This window comes from Ovis canadensis, chromosome 12, assembly GCF_042477335.2.
Source record: "Ovis canadensis isolate MfBH-ARS-UI-01 breed Bighorn chromosome 12, ARS-UI_OviCan_v2, whole genome shotgun sequence".
Classification (NCBI taxonomy): Eukaryota; Metazoa; Chordata; class Mammalia; order Artiodactyla; family Bovidae; genus Ovis; species Ovis canadensis.
Window position 1 is genome coordinate 67,141,986 of NC_091256.1, and position 14,386 is coordinate 67,156,371.

The 14,386-nt window shown below is 47.2% G+C and overlaps 1 protein-coding gene across 2 annotated transcripts in view; it reads right to left on the reverse strand.

Moving 5' to 3' along the window:
• Window positions 1–990: 990 nt before the first annotated feature.
• Window positions 991–14,386, reverse strand: part of KIAA0040 (KIAA0040 ortholog) — a 40,692-nt gene continuing 27,296 nt past the window's right edge. The window contains exons 3-4 of one of the 2 annotated variants that reach the window (XM_069546125.1): window positions 8,845–9,045; window positions 991–4,456 (exon numbers count right to left, since the gene is read on the reverse strand). In XM_069546125.1, coding sequence (XP_069402226.1) covers window positions 4,025–4,324 — 300 coding nt within the window. In that variant the 5' untranslated portion in view covers window positions 4,325–4,456; window positions 8,845–9,045 and the 3' untranslated portion in view covers window positions 991–4,024. The remainder of the gene's footprint in view (window positions 4,457–8,844; window positions 9,046–14,386) is intronic. The other variant, XM_069546124.1, reaches the window with a different exon arrangement.

Below are 14,386 nucleotides of genomic sequence, written 5' to 3' on the forward strand. Positions count from 1 at the left end.
ATTTTTGCTCTAATGACGGCTTAGCATCGTCAAGGGAGGAATCAGAAACATTTAACTCATTACATTTTAAAAAATGTTAATCACATCCTATGCATTAATTTTATGTTGCACCGGATCTTTGTAGCTGCGCACCAGCTTCCTCTAGTTATGGAGAGCAAGGGCTGCGCTTGCTGCGGTGCCCAGTCTTCTCATTGTGGTGGCTTCTCTTGTTGTGGAGCACGGGCTCTAGGCATGTGGGCTTCAGTAGTTGTAGTACACGGGCTCAGTAGTTGGGGCACACAGGCTTCAGTAGTTATGGTGCATGGTCTTAGTTGCTTCTTGGCATGTGGAATCTTCCTGGACCAGGGATTGAACCTGTGTCCCTTGCATTTGCAGGTGGATTCTTATCCACTGTACCACCAGGGAAGTCCTCACTGCATTTCTTAACCAATGCAAGGCTACGGCCAACTCAAAAAAAAGATACACATTTATTCATTCATACACATGTCTGTCTATTTCTTTATGTATAAAGTCTACCTACTATGATCTATTTATCTGTCTATAGATACTTACCTATCTATCTCCCTTGCTGCTACTATAGAGACTTTTGATCTCTCTTCTCAGCACCAGATTTAACTCAGGAGTCTATTTTTACTTAGTTTTTGCTATTTTCCCCCTTTTTATTTAAGAGGACATTGATTGACCTCATCGATGGGAATGTTCTCTAACTGTTGCCAAGGAACATGAGTGTGTTTTTCTGCATCTGGCATCTCTGAGGGTGCCTACTCTCCAAGGTGTCTGCTCTGCAGGCAGTGGGGTGTGAGTTCACCCCTGGTCCTTGGACCTCTGACTCTGCTGGTAGGGGGAAGATAGTGCCTGGGGATGGCTGGGCCTTTGGTGTTCCAGAGGGAGTCGCCCCATCCATCATTCTGGGTGAACTCTGAGAGAGGGTAGTCTCAAATGTCAAGAAAATAACTAACTGATTTACACAGTAAGGAGGTTACACATGGCTTTTTAGTTTCCAAGTATTTTATTTAAATAAAATGTTTTCTTGTTGCATTTAAATTTTCCAGGAAAAAAAAAAACAAATGCTATATAATGTGGACCATTTATATTCTTCTTGAAAAGGTGACTGCCCTTTCTCTATATCTTCCCCTCCTCCCGCCACCCCCCAAAACACCCAAAGCGAATCCATTGAGCAGTTGGGAGAAAGACCTCTTCTGATTGTTCAGAAGTCCTGGGCCTGGGGACTCCTCCCTCAGCCTGGGCTAGTCTAGGAGGCCTCTTCTTTGCCATCCCTTTTATCCTCTGTTAGCCTAACCCCACCCCCACAAGATGGGCCAGGCAAGCTCCAGTCCTAAGGGATCCCTGGCTGCCAGTGGTAGTTCTGGTACAGAGGGTGGGAAGGAGAAGTGAAGATGGAGAGGGATGGAGCCAGGGTGGTGCCTAGAGACAGAGAGAGGGGAATGGGAGAAGAAAACAGGGGGGGAGGAGGATGACAATGAAGTGGGAAGAAAAGGCAGTGGGCTCCAATAATTGCTTTTTGCTTCTTTGATACACACACTTATTCAGCAAAGTCTGAGGGCCTCTCACTCACTGGACACTGTTCTGGGTGCTCCAGTGAAGGTTGTTGAGGAGGCTGGATGGGATAAGAGAGAAGCCTCTTTCAAGCATTTGGATCTCCAAACGTGGGTTATGGAAGCAACCGAGAAGTGTGTTTCTGGGTGTTCACACCTGGAGGGGGAGCAGATACATTCAGATAGAAGATGGTGAGGCACGGCATCTGGAGATAGATGCCTTGTCGTGGGTGATGACGACGGACTGCTGTCTTAATTCAGACTAGCAGCTGGTTGCCATGGCAACTATGGTACTTTTGTGGTTCCGTGATCCTGGAGATCAGCTCTCCTAGATTGTATCTGACACCAGTCTCAGCCGTCAGCCTCTACGTCTCCCCCAAGTCATCCATTTGAGGAGGGGCTGAGAGTTGGAGACAGAATAAGCAACTCAGCCTGCTGGGTGGTGGGAGGTGTGGGGAGATGAGCACTCATTCTGGGAGGTGAAGGGGATGGCCAGATGCTCCAGGACAAGGGGACAGAGCATCAGAGGGTGCTTCTTTTGCTGGTCAAAGAGGTTTATGCCTGAGGGGCCTGAGTGCCTGGGGTATTTAGGCCCACTTAGGGCAAGAAGGGGGAACAGGGCTGGTTTTAAAATAAAAGCAGGCCTGCAATATGCTTCACAGGGTGTTCTGTTAGAAGATCTTGGGGCAGCAGTTGCCATTAGGCACCTCACCTCTTCAGGACTAGACCTGGACTTTACCTGAAAGGCGGGTGACTACCAGCTGCCCCAAGTGAGCAAACAGAGGACATTTTCCATGAAACAATGTTAGAGAATTTAGCTTTTGCTTCTATAAATATCATAGCTTAGCTACATTATTAATGAAATTGCAATTTCACCATCATTTAGAACAGCTTCAGTCAGAAAATATTTCAAGACAGCTACCCTGCAGATGTGCAAGTGAACTTTGCGAGCACAACCTGCTCCCACGTGGGGAACTATCCATCTTTGTGCTGTGGTCACAAGACAATCAAAATACCACCCAGTTCTCCCTGTGAGTGGATTAATTCAGCCTCCCAAACTCAGCCCAGAATGTGGGGAGATGCTATGCTCAGCTAACAGTGGAGCCAGCTTACATGTCCTTAGATCTCAGGGCACACTTGTCAACCCAAACCTTGGCCCTGCATGCATCTGCCTCCTTCAGAATTCAATACCCAACTTCCACCTGTTGCAGCAATTAATGGGCTCACTTGGTAGAGAAGGTCACTTGGGGACTCGGTGAGGTATTACAAGTTTACCCTTAATAGCATCATATATCTGACAGCATCCACAGACAGTTGTGAGTACCGACTGTGTGCAAGGCACTAGCCTGAGCTTCAAGCTAAATATTAATAAATCTCTATATAGCTTCATCCTACTTTCATTTAGACTCTATAACTTCTGCACCCTGTCTGCGACATGCCTTACCTCCATGATAACTTTATGTAATTGTTTCCAGTGTGCCTTCTGTGAGACTGTACCAGTGATTGTCTTAATTCCTTCCCCACTGAAAACCTTTGGGTTCATAGGAGATTCCTTGCTCAGGGGTAGCATCCTGTTTCCATCTGTGAAACATACATTGCACAGGTACACAATGGCAGTCCACTGAAGTGGATGGCATAAAACTGGCCATGAAGATGGCCAGAAGCCATTTGTTCTTGCTTGGAGGAGGGAGGCTTGCTGGGGGTAGCATCTCAAAGAGAAGTCTTGGATACCATTAAACACCCATCAGTGGTGATGAGTTGTAAGATTATAGCTTTTGATTTTTCAACTTTTTCTCCCAGGTGAAAGGCCAGAAGCACAAGAACTTGGTGTGTCTTTATCAATATATAGGAATGGGGGGATACCAGATGGCTGGAATGTCCAGATATGAAGATTTCCAGTAGAAGTCTATGTAGGGACAGGAAGAGGAGAGCATTCATCTCTAACCTGAGTGGTGTATGGCATTGATAGCACGTAGGCTTCTCTTGTTATATAATTGTGCATGTGGGCCTGGATCTGCCAGGCCTTCCTGTGAGATGTTTTTCCAAGAGCAGACAATGAACTGTCTCGTTTAGGGCCTTGCTCAAAGTAGACATTCAGTGACCATTTGATGAACAGAATATACTTGCCTGGGTACCTGTGGTGTTGTGCATGTGTGCATTTGGGAGATATGTCAAGAAGTATGGATAAATGTTCCTTGTGCTTTTGTATACGGAATGTGCCAGAGATGGGTGGAAGGCATGCCTGAGTCTGCAGTAAAGAGCATTGCTATTGGACACATAGATGCTGAGAAAGCGTCCAAGACTTGTCCACATGCTCCCCGGGGACACTCGGTCTGAGGTTTGCTCCTTGGTTGGGTAGTTCTTCTGTGAACATGAGCGCATCACTGCAGGGATTTCTGCTCCCCACATTGGGTGTGGTTGGAAGGCAGCTGAGCTCCCAAGGCAGGACACCTCTGCCCCCTGCCTAGCTAGACAGGCAGGGATGGCCTCTTTTCCATCTGGAGAAGCTTGGGTTGGGCAGAGATCCAGAGGTCTTCTTCAGCCTTCTTCTTTTTCTTCTTCTTCTTCCCCTTGTTTTGCTCCGGCTGTCGGCCATTTTTACCTGGCCGGTTCCAGCAGCAGTGGCAGCAGATGAAGAGGAAGGTGATGATCACCAGGAGGGGCAGCCCCAGGAGGATGCCTAGACAGATGCTGTTGAAGAGGCCCTCCTGGTGTTTGGTAGAGATGATGTCCCAGATGGCACTGAAGAACATGCTGATTTTCTCCATGGTGCGTGGCTACACTGGGTCAGAGGAGCCCCTTAGCCCACCCGCAAGGGCAGGACACGAGAGGATGCAGGCTTGCCCACTTGGAACTTAGCCCTCTTCCAGCTCTGGGTTTGGGCAGGCCACAGATAGCACCTAAAGAGAGAACAGTGGATCGTTTAAGAGAGATGCCGTGGGGATGGTCTATAATTTTTAATAACATCATTGATTTTAGGCTCAGGAAATGGGAGGAAATCAAAGAGTTCCAGAGTTCATTGAAATTGTATTGAGACTCAATAAACAAGATAAATGCATGCATTTAGTCAGTTATGTATTAACTAATTCTCGCTATGTACACACTATACGGGGCTTAGGATATGAGAGTTAATAAGATGTCAGACCTGGCACATAGGCAGTGCTCCACGATGGTTAGAGAAATCAGTGTGTGCATCCCACAGTGTTCTGGTTACAGGGTTGGTTCTCTGGACCCTCTACAGTAGTAGTTCTCCACCTTTCTTCATTTCAGCCTACCTGATAAATGATGAACACATACTCCCCACAGGACAGCTCCATATCCAACCTTCCATGAACACAATTTGTCATTTTTAACACTAATGAAAGCTTAAGCACAAGATAGAATGTCCAAGTCTTGCTGGCTGTCGTGGGGGCCCTGGACCTCCCCAGGCTAAGAGGTCATCAGTCCTCATCCTGTTTCACTCCTGCTTTTCTCACGGTCCCTTCATGCTTTCTTCCTGGCCCCATGTCTCCTCCCTCCTTACATTCCACTTTCAGGCCTGGCAAGGACTCATCATGCTGTGGGTGAGAAACCAGGTCTTTCTGTTTCTACCTTTCTCTCCCTCATTACCCTTGTCCCCCTGTCCCCCAACCAAATATTCCCAAGTCTCCTTCCCTGCCTGTTCCTCTCTTTGCAGTGAAAAGAGTTTTGCAGGCTGATCAGTGATGGTGCCTGGAAACTGGGAGGGGGTCCCTGGCTGCCTCCCTCCTCCTATCCTGAGCCCAAGCTTGGAGCTGGGCAGTTCTGGTTGCTTCTCCAGGGTGGTCCCTCTTCCTATAGTACCTTCTCCAACTCTCCACATGTATCTCAAGCCTCAGCTCTCAAGTGTAAGATCTTAGAGGCGCCTTCAGTTCTGGAATCCACAGGTTCTTGGGTCTAAACAAGACTCGGAGGACAGGCATGAGTCAAAGGAATTTAAGAGACCTTTTGGCATTAAACATTGTTCAGGAGCCAAAGATCGAAAAGTCATTGATTTTCAGGCTGGAGAGCTTAGAAATCATCCTGACCAGCTGTCTCACTTTAAGATGCAGAATCTGAGGCCCAGAGTGGTGGGGTGACCTGTCTGTGAGGTTACACACAAGCACATGTGTGTTTCTCATCACACACAAAGCTGTGATGAACACCCAGACCTCTGAACAATGGGTTCAGCACTCTCCCAAGGCTGCCGGGCAAGCAGAAAAACTAAGGATGGTAACATTACTTTATATTTTACTTGATATTTTTCTAAGTCACCTTCATGTCAATTATATCTTTTAAGTGAGCAACTGGATGGTGCATTGTGAGTGGAGGGACGCACTAGGGGGACCTAGGTCCAGAGTCATTCTGAAGTTCAGGCTTCATTGGGTTGTCCTGCACTGGAGCATAAGTGCGTGTGTTATACATCTGGGTGGTGTGTTACACACGCTGTCCCAGCAGTTGTGCTTGGAGGTCTCATTCCTTGGATAACACGCACTCTTGGTGTCCCAGGTACCCAGTGCCCATGTGTGCATCCAAGCCCCACCCAGGATCTCCATCCTGGTCTGCAGGCATATGGCCCCACCCCCTCATAACATTATTTATACAGTTTATGCAGTCGTATAAATTGGCACCTGCTTTTGTGCCATTGGGCCCAAGGAGCCTGACATCATGTTATACAGTGGGACTCATGGGAATCGCCTAGTGGCCCAGTGGTTAAGAATCCATCTTGCAATGCAGGGCACATGGGTTTGATCCATGGTCTGGGAACCTTAACATGCTATATGCTGCAGGGCAACTAAGCCCATGTGCTTCGGAGTCCACGCGTTCTGGAGTCCATGCACCACAGTGAAAGATCCCACGTGATGCAGTAAGACCTGCCACAGCTGGTGAATAAATACATATTAAATAAATAAAATTGTTTTTTAAAAGATGGCACTTCTTACATGCCGGGCACTGTCCTAAGCACCTTGCGCCTGTTGACTCTCTTGGACTTTATCACAAGCTTATGCAGTAGGTACAGTTATTCCTCCCATCTACAGCCAAAGAGATGCAGGCACAGGTCACATGGTGTGTGAGTAGCAGAGCTGGCCCTGAGGATTCTGGGAAGCTTGGCTCCAGATCCCCAAGGGCTGAGCCATTCATAGCGTGGCTCTGGGCCTCCGATTTCTTCATGTGGAGTTAACCCATTTTTGGCAAGTAGTCCAGGGTTTATAGAATCCTCTGCCATCCCCCAGATCAACTGAAACATTTATCCCAGTCAACATTTATCCTTGTCTGCTGTAGAAAGAGACTACAAGGAAATTTATTTCCCATTGTCAGATACCTCACAAATGCATGAAGATACATACAATAAAAATCCAGTCCTGCCCAAGGGGAGGTTTATAGAAACATTCTGGCATCTGAACTTAAACTCAACATGCAACAAAGACGAGCATCCCAAGAAGTTAGGTGTCCTTGCTGGAGGCTTTGCCTGAGCCGCTCCAGTGCCTGAAACATCACGTGCCATGGACCTGCCTGCACACCATCAAGTGCACAGGCTCTTTACAGAGGAAAACCACACTTGGTCTCCCCAGACCCCTCAGTGGGGCCAGCCCGGCGCCTGTTCCTTCTCACACCCCTCACTGGCCTCTGGATTCTCCTCCCTTTGCCATAATCTTTGCTTTGACCTCAGCCTTATATGGTCCTGTTTTTTTGACCCAGAGGGATTTTTATGTTCTGTTGTAGGAAGACTTTGGGTGCCTTTCTCTAAGCTGATCCTTCCTACACATATGGTTTTGAGAACCAAAGCCTCTTTGCACTGATTTCTGTGATTCAAATTAGACAGCAGCAGACCACACTTACTGATAAGCTTTCCTGTGCTGGGGTCATGCTGGTCTCTGTGGGGAGCATATGTGAATCGGGGCCCACTCTGGGTTCGGCCGGAGAGAGAAGGTCATGGAGCTCCTGGAGAACAGTAGGGCAGTATTCATAAAAGTAGAGCCACTTGACCTTGAGAGACAAGTAGGCTCTTGACAGACGTGTGAAAAAGATGTCAAAGATCCCAGGCAGAGAAACTTCTAGAACATCAGCAGGAGAACAGGGGAACTTCTGATGAGCCTGGAGCTCGGTGGGAGAGTGAAGGGCTGTAGGCTGTGGCCAGGTTAGAGGGGACCTTCACAGAGTGTGTTTCTTTGTGGGGAGGGGCTCTATAATGGGCTTCCCAGGTGATGCCAGTGGTAAAGAATCCTCCTGCCAATTTTAGGAGATGCAAGAGATACCAGTTCAATCTCTGGGTTGGGAAGAACCCCTGGAGAAGGAAATGGCAACCCACTCCAGTATTCTTGCCTGGAGAATCCCATGGACAGAGTCCTGGTGGGCTACAGCCAGAATCTACAGCCCTTGGGGTCACAAAGAGTCAGAGACGACTGAGCACATAATAGGATGATATTGTGATCAGAGCTGCCCTGCAGGGAACGATAAGAGGGTCTGGAAAGCTCTGGAAGATGTTTTAAGAGAGCACTTCAGCCATTTAGCAAACATTTATTGAACACCTGATATGTACCACAAACTGTGTTTGGTGTTGAGGATTCAGGAATGAATGACAAAGATATAGTTTTTGATATCATGGAGGCTCGTACATTTCACAGGACTTAGTATCATCAAGGGATCATGTCGATAGACAAGAAGAAGAAGCAAATTCCAGCTTAGGTTGCTTAGTTGGATGAAATAAAAGCATGCATTTGAATTATGTCTTTATTTCAACATTCCAGGCCCTCCCATCCCTCCCAACTTTGGCTCAAACTCATCCATCCCATGGCACCTAAAATAGCCATGTGAATAAACAGATTTCTTTTCAAGCAAAAGCTAAGTCAATAATTAGCTTCTGGATTCCTAAAGGTACTTATTTGAGTCTACTCTCCATATGGCCAAAGAGAATATTCATTAACACTTGGGAACCCTGTCTGGGGAAAATTCGATTAAAAGGTATTCTTTATACTTTTTAATCTAAGAATTCTCTTCTAGGCAACCCCCACCCCCCAGGTTCCTTGCTGAGCTCTGCTAATCTATAGCATTTCATTAGTATTTATGAGCCTTGCATTATTAGCATTTCCAGGAAACAATCAAATATCTCCTTGGTGGTATGAATTAAAAAAAGTCAGAGCTTCTGTGGGATGTTTTTTGCAAAAGGAGCCACACTTCGGCCTAGAAATGCCCTCTGGGAGACCCCATCCTTTTGTCAGCTCTCAAGTGTTGCTGACACTGAAAAATACTTCATCTCTTCTTGTAAAATCGACAGTAGGTGCTAACCAACCTTGATTGTGGTTGTGGGGGGTGGGTGTGAGGAGAGAGAAGAGGGGAGAAGTTCCTTTCAGTTTTCCGGAAACCAAGTAGTATTCATCTCTATATCCTCCTTAGTATTTAGTTGAGAGTCATTCATTCATTCTTCCCACAGATTTCTGTCTGCCTGCATGTGAAGTATTGATGGCGAACAGAGATCCTGGAGCCAGAAGACCTGGGGGTTTGAGTCCTGGGTTAATTCTTGTGACCTTGGCCAGTTACCAAATGCTATCTACAAAATGCAGTTAATAAGCTTCCCTTGTAATGAGGTTGTGAAGATTAAGAGCTCAATGTGTTTAATGCATTTCGTAAACTGTACAACACTATGAAACATAATCTACAAAGTAGTGAGTGAACTCCAGATAACAGTGGACTAATTCTAGCCTTGAGCTTTTCTTCCCCATCTCTCACCTCTAGCCCAGTCTTCATGGACCCCCTACTCCATTCAAATGCAAAGGGCATCACAGTGACCTCCCTGCTTAGGGCTGGTCAGCAGTTCTGTGGCTGTAATTCTAGACTCTGGCTTTCGGCAACAGGAATGGAGAAGGGTCATTGGGGAACGTATGATAGTGTCTGGAGGACTGGTGAGCTCATAAAACGAGGCCTGGGGAGAGCACCTAGTCCCCTGCAGGCTCTGGCCTCTCTCCAGTCTTCGGAACCCCTGGAAATGTACAGGGATGGCTCCTGCCACAGGGATGACTGGTCCATCCCTGACATCCAAGAGCTGCTCCAGAGTCATGTCCAAGGCTGGCCCACAGACTGCTGTTTCCTCTGGAACTCCCCAAGAAAGGGGCAGGGCATTCTCCTTTGCACCAGCCTCGTGTTATTTCTATTAGGTGAAATAATAAAGCTGGAGAATAGGGTCTGTTTGGTAGCAAATGCTTTCTAGAAATGTTAATGATAAGGATCATAATGGCAGCCAGCTGAAATCCCTGGGACCTTCTCCAGAGTGCTTTCTATATGGTTTAAATCTTTGGCCTTCTTATAATGGGTAGGGTGAAGCAGGAGGCTCAGGTCTCTCTCAGAACCTTCAAAGATTCCTCTGCTGCAGCTGTAGACTCCTGAGTATGTGTGGGGGCCATCTCATCATTGTACCCTGGGGGCAAAGGGACAGAGACCTTGCCTTGGGCCTTTCCTCGCTTGTTCCATTGAGCCCATACCTTGTGTTGTGGTGATCACTCTGCTTGCGTTATCTCCTCACCCATGGATCTCAGGTGATGACAGGATCTCGGGAGGGCAGCCCTAGTCTCCTCTCTGGCCTCTGACTCTGGCCACGCTGGCTGCCTGAGAGTCACCAAGGGGGTTAACGATTCAAGTGCCTGAATTACTCTCCTGGAGACTTTGATTCTGTAGGTCTAGGAAATGCCCAGAAATTTATGTTTATAACAAACAACCCAAGTGTTTCTGGATAGTTATCAGGTTCAAAAACTGCTGAATGAGCAGGCTGAGGTGATGACCCTTTTCTATATGCTCAGGAGCCATGTGCTGAATGAGAGAATGGATGGATCATGGGTGAGGAGGGGTGGGGAAGAGGTTCATCTTCATATGCGGCAGCTCTGAGGCCTGCTGCGGGCAGCCTCCTTGGGGGTCACTTCTTGCTTTAGTTAGTCAGGGCATCTGGGCCAGAGCTGCTTTCCTGGAGGTCATTGTTGTTCATTTGCCAAGTCATGTCCTACTCTTTGCAACCCCATGACTGCAGCATGCCAGGCTTCCCTGTCCTTCACTCTCTCCCTGAGTTTGCTCATGTCCATTGAGTCAGCGATGCCATCCAACCATCTTATCCTCCGTTGCTGCCTTCACCTTTTGCCCACAATCTTTCCCAGCATCAGGGTCTTTTCCAGTGAATCTGCTCTTCCATCAGGTGGCCAAAGTATTGGAGTTTCAGCTTCAGCATCAGTCCTTCCAATGAACATTCAGGGTTGATCTCCTTTAGGATGGACTGGTTGGATCTCCTTGCTGTCCAAGGGACTCTTAAGAGTCTTCTCCAACACCACAGTTCAAAAATATCAATTCTTTGGTGCTCAGTTTTCTTTATAGTCCAGCTCTCACATCCATACATGACTACTGGAAAAACCATAGCTTTGACTAGACCGACCATTGTTGGTAAAGTGATGTCTGCTTTTGAATATGCTGTCTAGGTTGGTCATAGCTTTTCTTCCAAGGAGCAAGTGTCTTTTAATTTCCTGGCTGCAGTCACCGTCCTTAGTGATTTTTGAGGTCATAGTTCAATGCAATAGACATTCACAGAACACCCACTGTGTCTGACCCTGTGCACTCAGACCCTGAGCGCCTTCCTGTCTTGTAAGGAGGAGAGACAGAAATAGCAGAAGCACAAGGTGATGAGTCCTGTGGTCAAGCTCTGTGTTAAGGGCATGAGAGAAGCACTGGGGAAGGAGTAAGCCTGCTGACCTGGAGGGGATTAAGGGAAAGAGATGCGAAAGAAGTGACAATCAGGACAGCATCTGCTCATCCCTTCTGTGACTACTTAGGCATCACCTACTAGATGCCAGGAAGTGGGTTGAATCCTGGGTATCCAGGAAATAGGCAGGATCAGTCCTTGTCCCTCTTATGCTCAAAGTCCAATGTGGGAAGCAAAGAAGCCCGAAGACTGGGGTGCAAGTGTAACATAGAAAGTGCTACAAAGGAGAAGTCTGGGATGCTGAGAAAATGAGTGATGCTCATCAGGGCGGCTGGGCCAGGTACTGGGCAAGGATGGCTTTGCTAAGGTCTGAACCACGGCAATCATGTGGTCAAGGTGTCTCAGAAGTCTCAAAACTTAGACTAAGCTTATCTAAAGCACTTTCAAGTAATATGTGTGGTGTGTTTATCTTCAACTCTCCAATACCTTTTCAGATGAAGTGCCTCTAAATTTCCAGCAATGAGTTCAGTTGTTAACACTTGATAAAGTGTCCCCCTTCCCCAAAGTCTGGAAACACAGGAAATAATGTGTTCACTGTGCTTTGTTTTTGCAGATGAACAATTGGAACCGTTGCTTTCCCTGAAAAGGCCCTGAAAGGACAGCGTGGCTGGATGTAGCCGCAGGGTGTGTGGAGGGTGATGGGGGTGACAGGAAGCCCTTGAGGGAGGTGGCCCCACACCCGTTGGGCTGGCTAAGCCACATCAATGGCTGGTGTGTGCAAAAGGGCCATGGAGTTTCAAGCAAGGAGGGAATAGGCTCCGTGTTTTATAAAGAACATTGTCAGTGGGGTGAGAGAACAGATTGCCGAGAATGGGAGCAGGAGGAGATGATTATAACCGATGACGGAAAATGGCACCTGGACGAGGCTGAGGGTGGTGATAGTAGGTGGGACACGTGGCCTGACTTGGGCGTTCTTCAGCCGACGCAGTAGCGGAACTGTCAGGCCAAGGGACCAAGGACTGTCTCTGGGCTGGGCTCTGCTCCTCGTCTTCTAACCCTAGTCTCCTCTCTGGTGTCCAACTCTGCTATATATATATATATATATTTTTTTTTTTTTTTCTAAAATAGGAATCCCATCCAATAGGCTCTAAGACTCCCACCATCTCTCCTGGGGGTATAAAGCATCTTATTCAGCCCCAGAGCTCTGTACCCTGCCTGCCCAAACCATGCCCAGCTCTCAGATCCACCCTGCAGTCCTTGTAGAATCCCTTTGGTTATGACAACATCACACACTTCTGAAACCAAGGCTCTCTGGCAGCGAGGGCACGGTGGAACCTCAGTCAGCAGTTATTAACTCTGCCGCTCTGGGTATATATTTTCTTCACGGTTCTCACCTTGCTAACCTGGCATGCTCAGATGCCTTCTAATAGATGTAAGTACTGTTTTGTACAAAAAGTGTCAGATTCCAGAAAATAATCTGCTAGTGGAATGTGACTTTATGACTTAAACCTGGCTTAAGGCATGATGAAATAGAGATCTGTATTTCCCCCAATTTAATTAATTGCTTTAAGTAACTAGTCCAGGTTGGAGCCTCTTCCTCCACCCTGCAGAGTATGCATATATGGTGTGGAACTGGATATTGAGTATTAGGGGAAAATTGGTAGTGTTTACCTTCAGAATCAATGTTATAATTATGGTTGCAATTTTGAACAAAAGCACCAATAGGTCATCAATACAGAAACGATTAAGGCACTATGGTTATTAAAAATAATGAAGTGATGCTTTGTCAGACAGATTTCCTGAGTTGGGAGAATCCAGAGATGGGTCATGTGGTTGAGTTTCTTCACTTTAGTGATGAGGAATCTGGGACTAGAAGAGTCTGTGTCTTGCTGGAGGTCAGACAGTTGGTGAGATTAGGACCAGAACCAATGTCTTCTGACTCCCAGCATGACCCTCCACCCCAGTCAGGTATCCCATATAGAAGTCCTTGCAGGTAAGACTGAGACAGCGGTTGACAAGATGTACACTATGTCCTCATCCTGGGCTCGGGACAGCCTATGCCTCTCAGCCCCCTGACACCCCTGGGGATGTGACTGAGTTCTGGACAACAGAGTGTGGACCTGTGTCCTGAAGTCTCTCTTGAGGTCCTTTGCGTTCTCTCTCTGCTTGCTCACTGGCTGACCAACACACAGGGCCCAGGGAAAGACTCCAGGGCCCCTGGGACTGCAGAGGTGAATGACTGCTGGCAGGGCACCTTGCTGACTACAGCGAACAGTGGAAGAGAAAGAAACCTTTGTGAGGGGAAGCCACTGAGATTTAAGAATTATTTGACATAGCAATTAACCCATCCTGACTCATACAGGTGACAAAAAGCTAACATTGGTAATGATTATAACAAATATGTGATCCATTTAGCAGGTCTCTCGTAGTACAGCTTCCACCCAAGAGGGGTTTAGCTAAGTGCTCTGGAGTGCAGGTTACGGGACCAAATAGCCTTGGTTCAAATCCTGACTGCTACTCACTGTCTATCCCACTGGGCAGGTTACTCAGCTTCTCTCTCTGGGGCTCACTTTCTTCATAGTAAAATGAAGCTGATAATAATAGGCTGTTGTGAAAACAAGTGAGTCAGTAAATGTAAAACCTCTTGGTACCACGCCTGGCAACAGACACATGTGCCCTTATTATCTGACCCCAAATGAATAGGCCAGCCGAAGAAACACCCAGACTCCTTAGCTGATGCTCATTTTGTTTGCCTTTTTAGAGCTTGGGATGGTTCTGGAGTCGTGACTTTGATTCTTTGTTGCTATTGTTGTTTAGTCACTAAGTTGTGTTTGACTCCGTAGCTACATCAGGGACTGTAGCCCGCCAGGCTTCTCTGTCCCTGGGATTCTCCAGGCAAGAATACTGGAGTGGGTTGCCATTTCCTTCTCTAGGGGATCTTCCCAACCCAGAGATCAAACCCATCTCCTGCATTGGCAGGTGGATTCTTTACCACCAAGCCACCAGGGAAGTCCCGTTATGTCCTCTTACTGTGTTATTATTTGAAAGCTACCCTTTCATGGGGGGCCCTCTACCCAATCTCTACTTGCCTGGGTTCCACCATTCCTTAGCTCTCCTTTAAAAGGCATTTTTTCCTCCTTCCCCTAGTTTTCCTGTA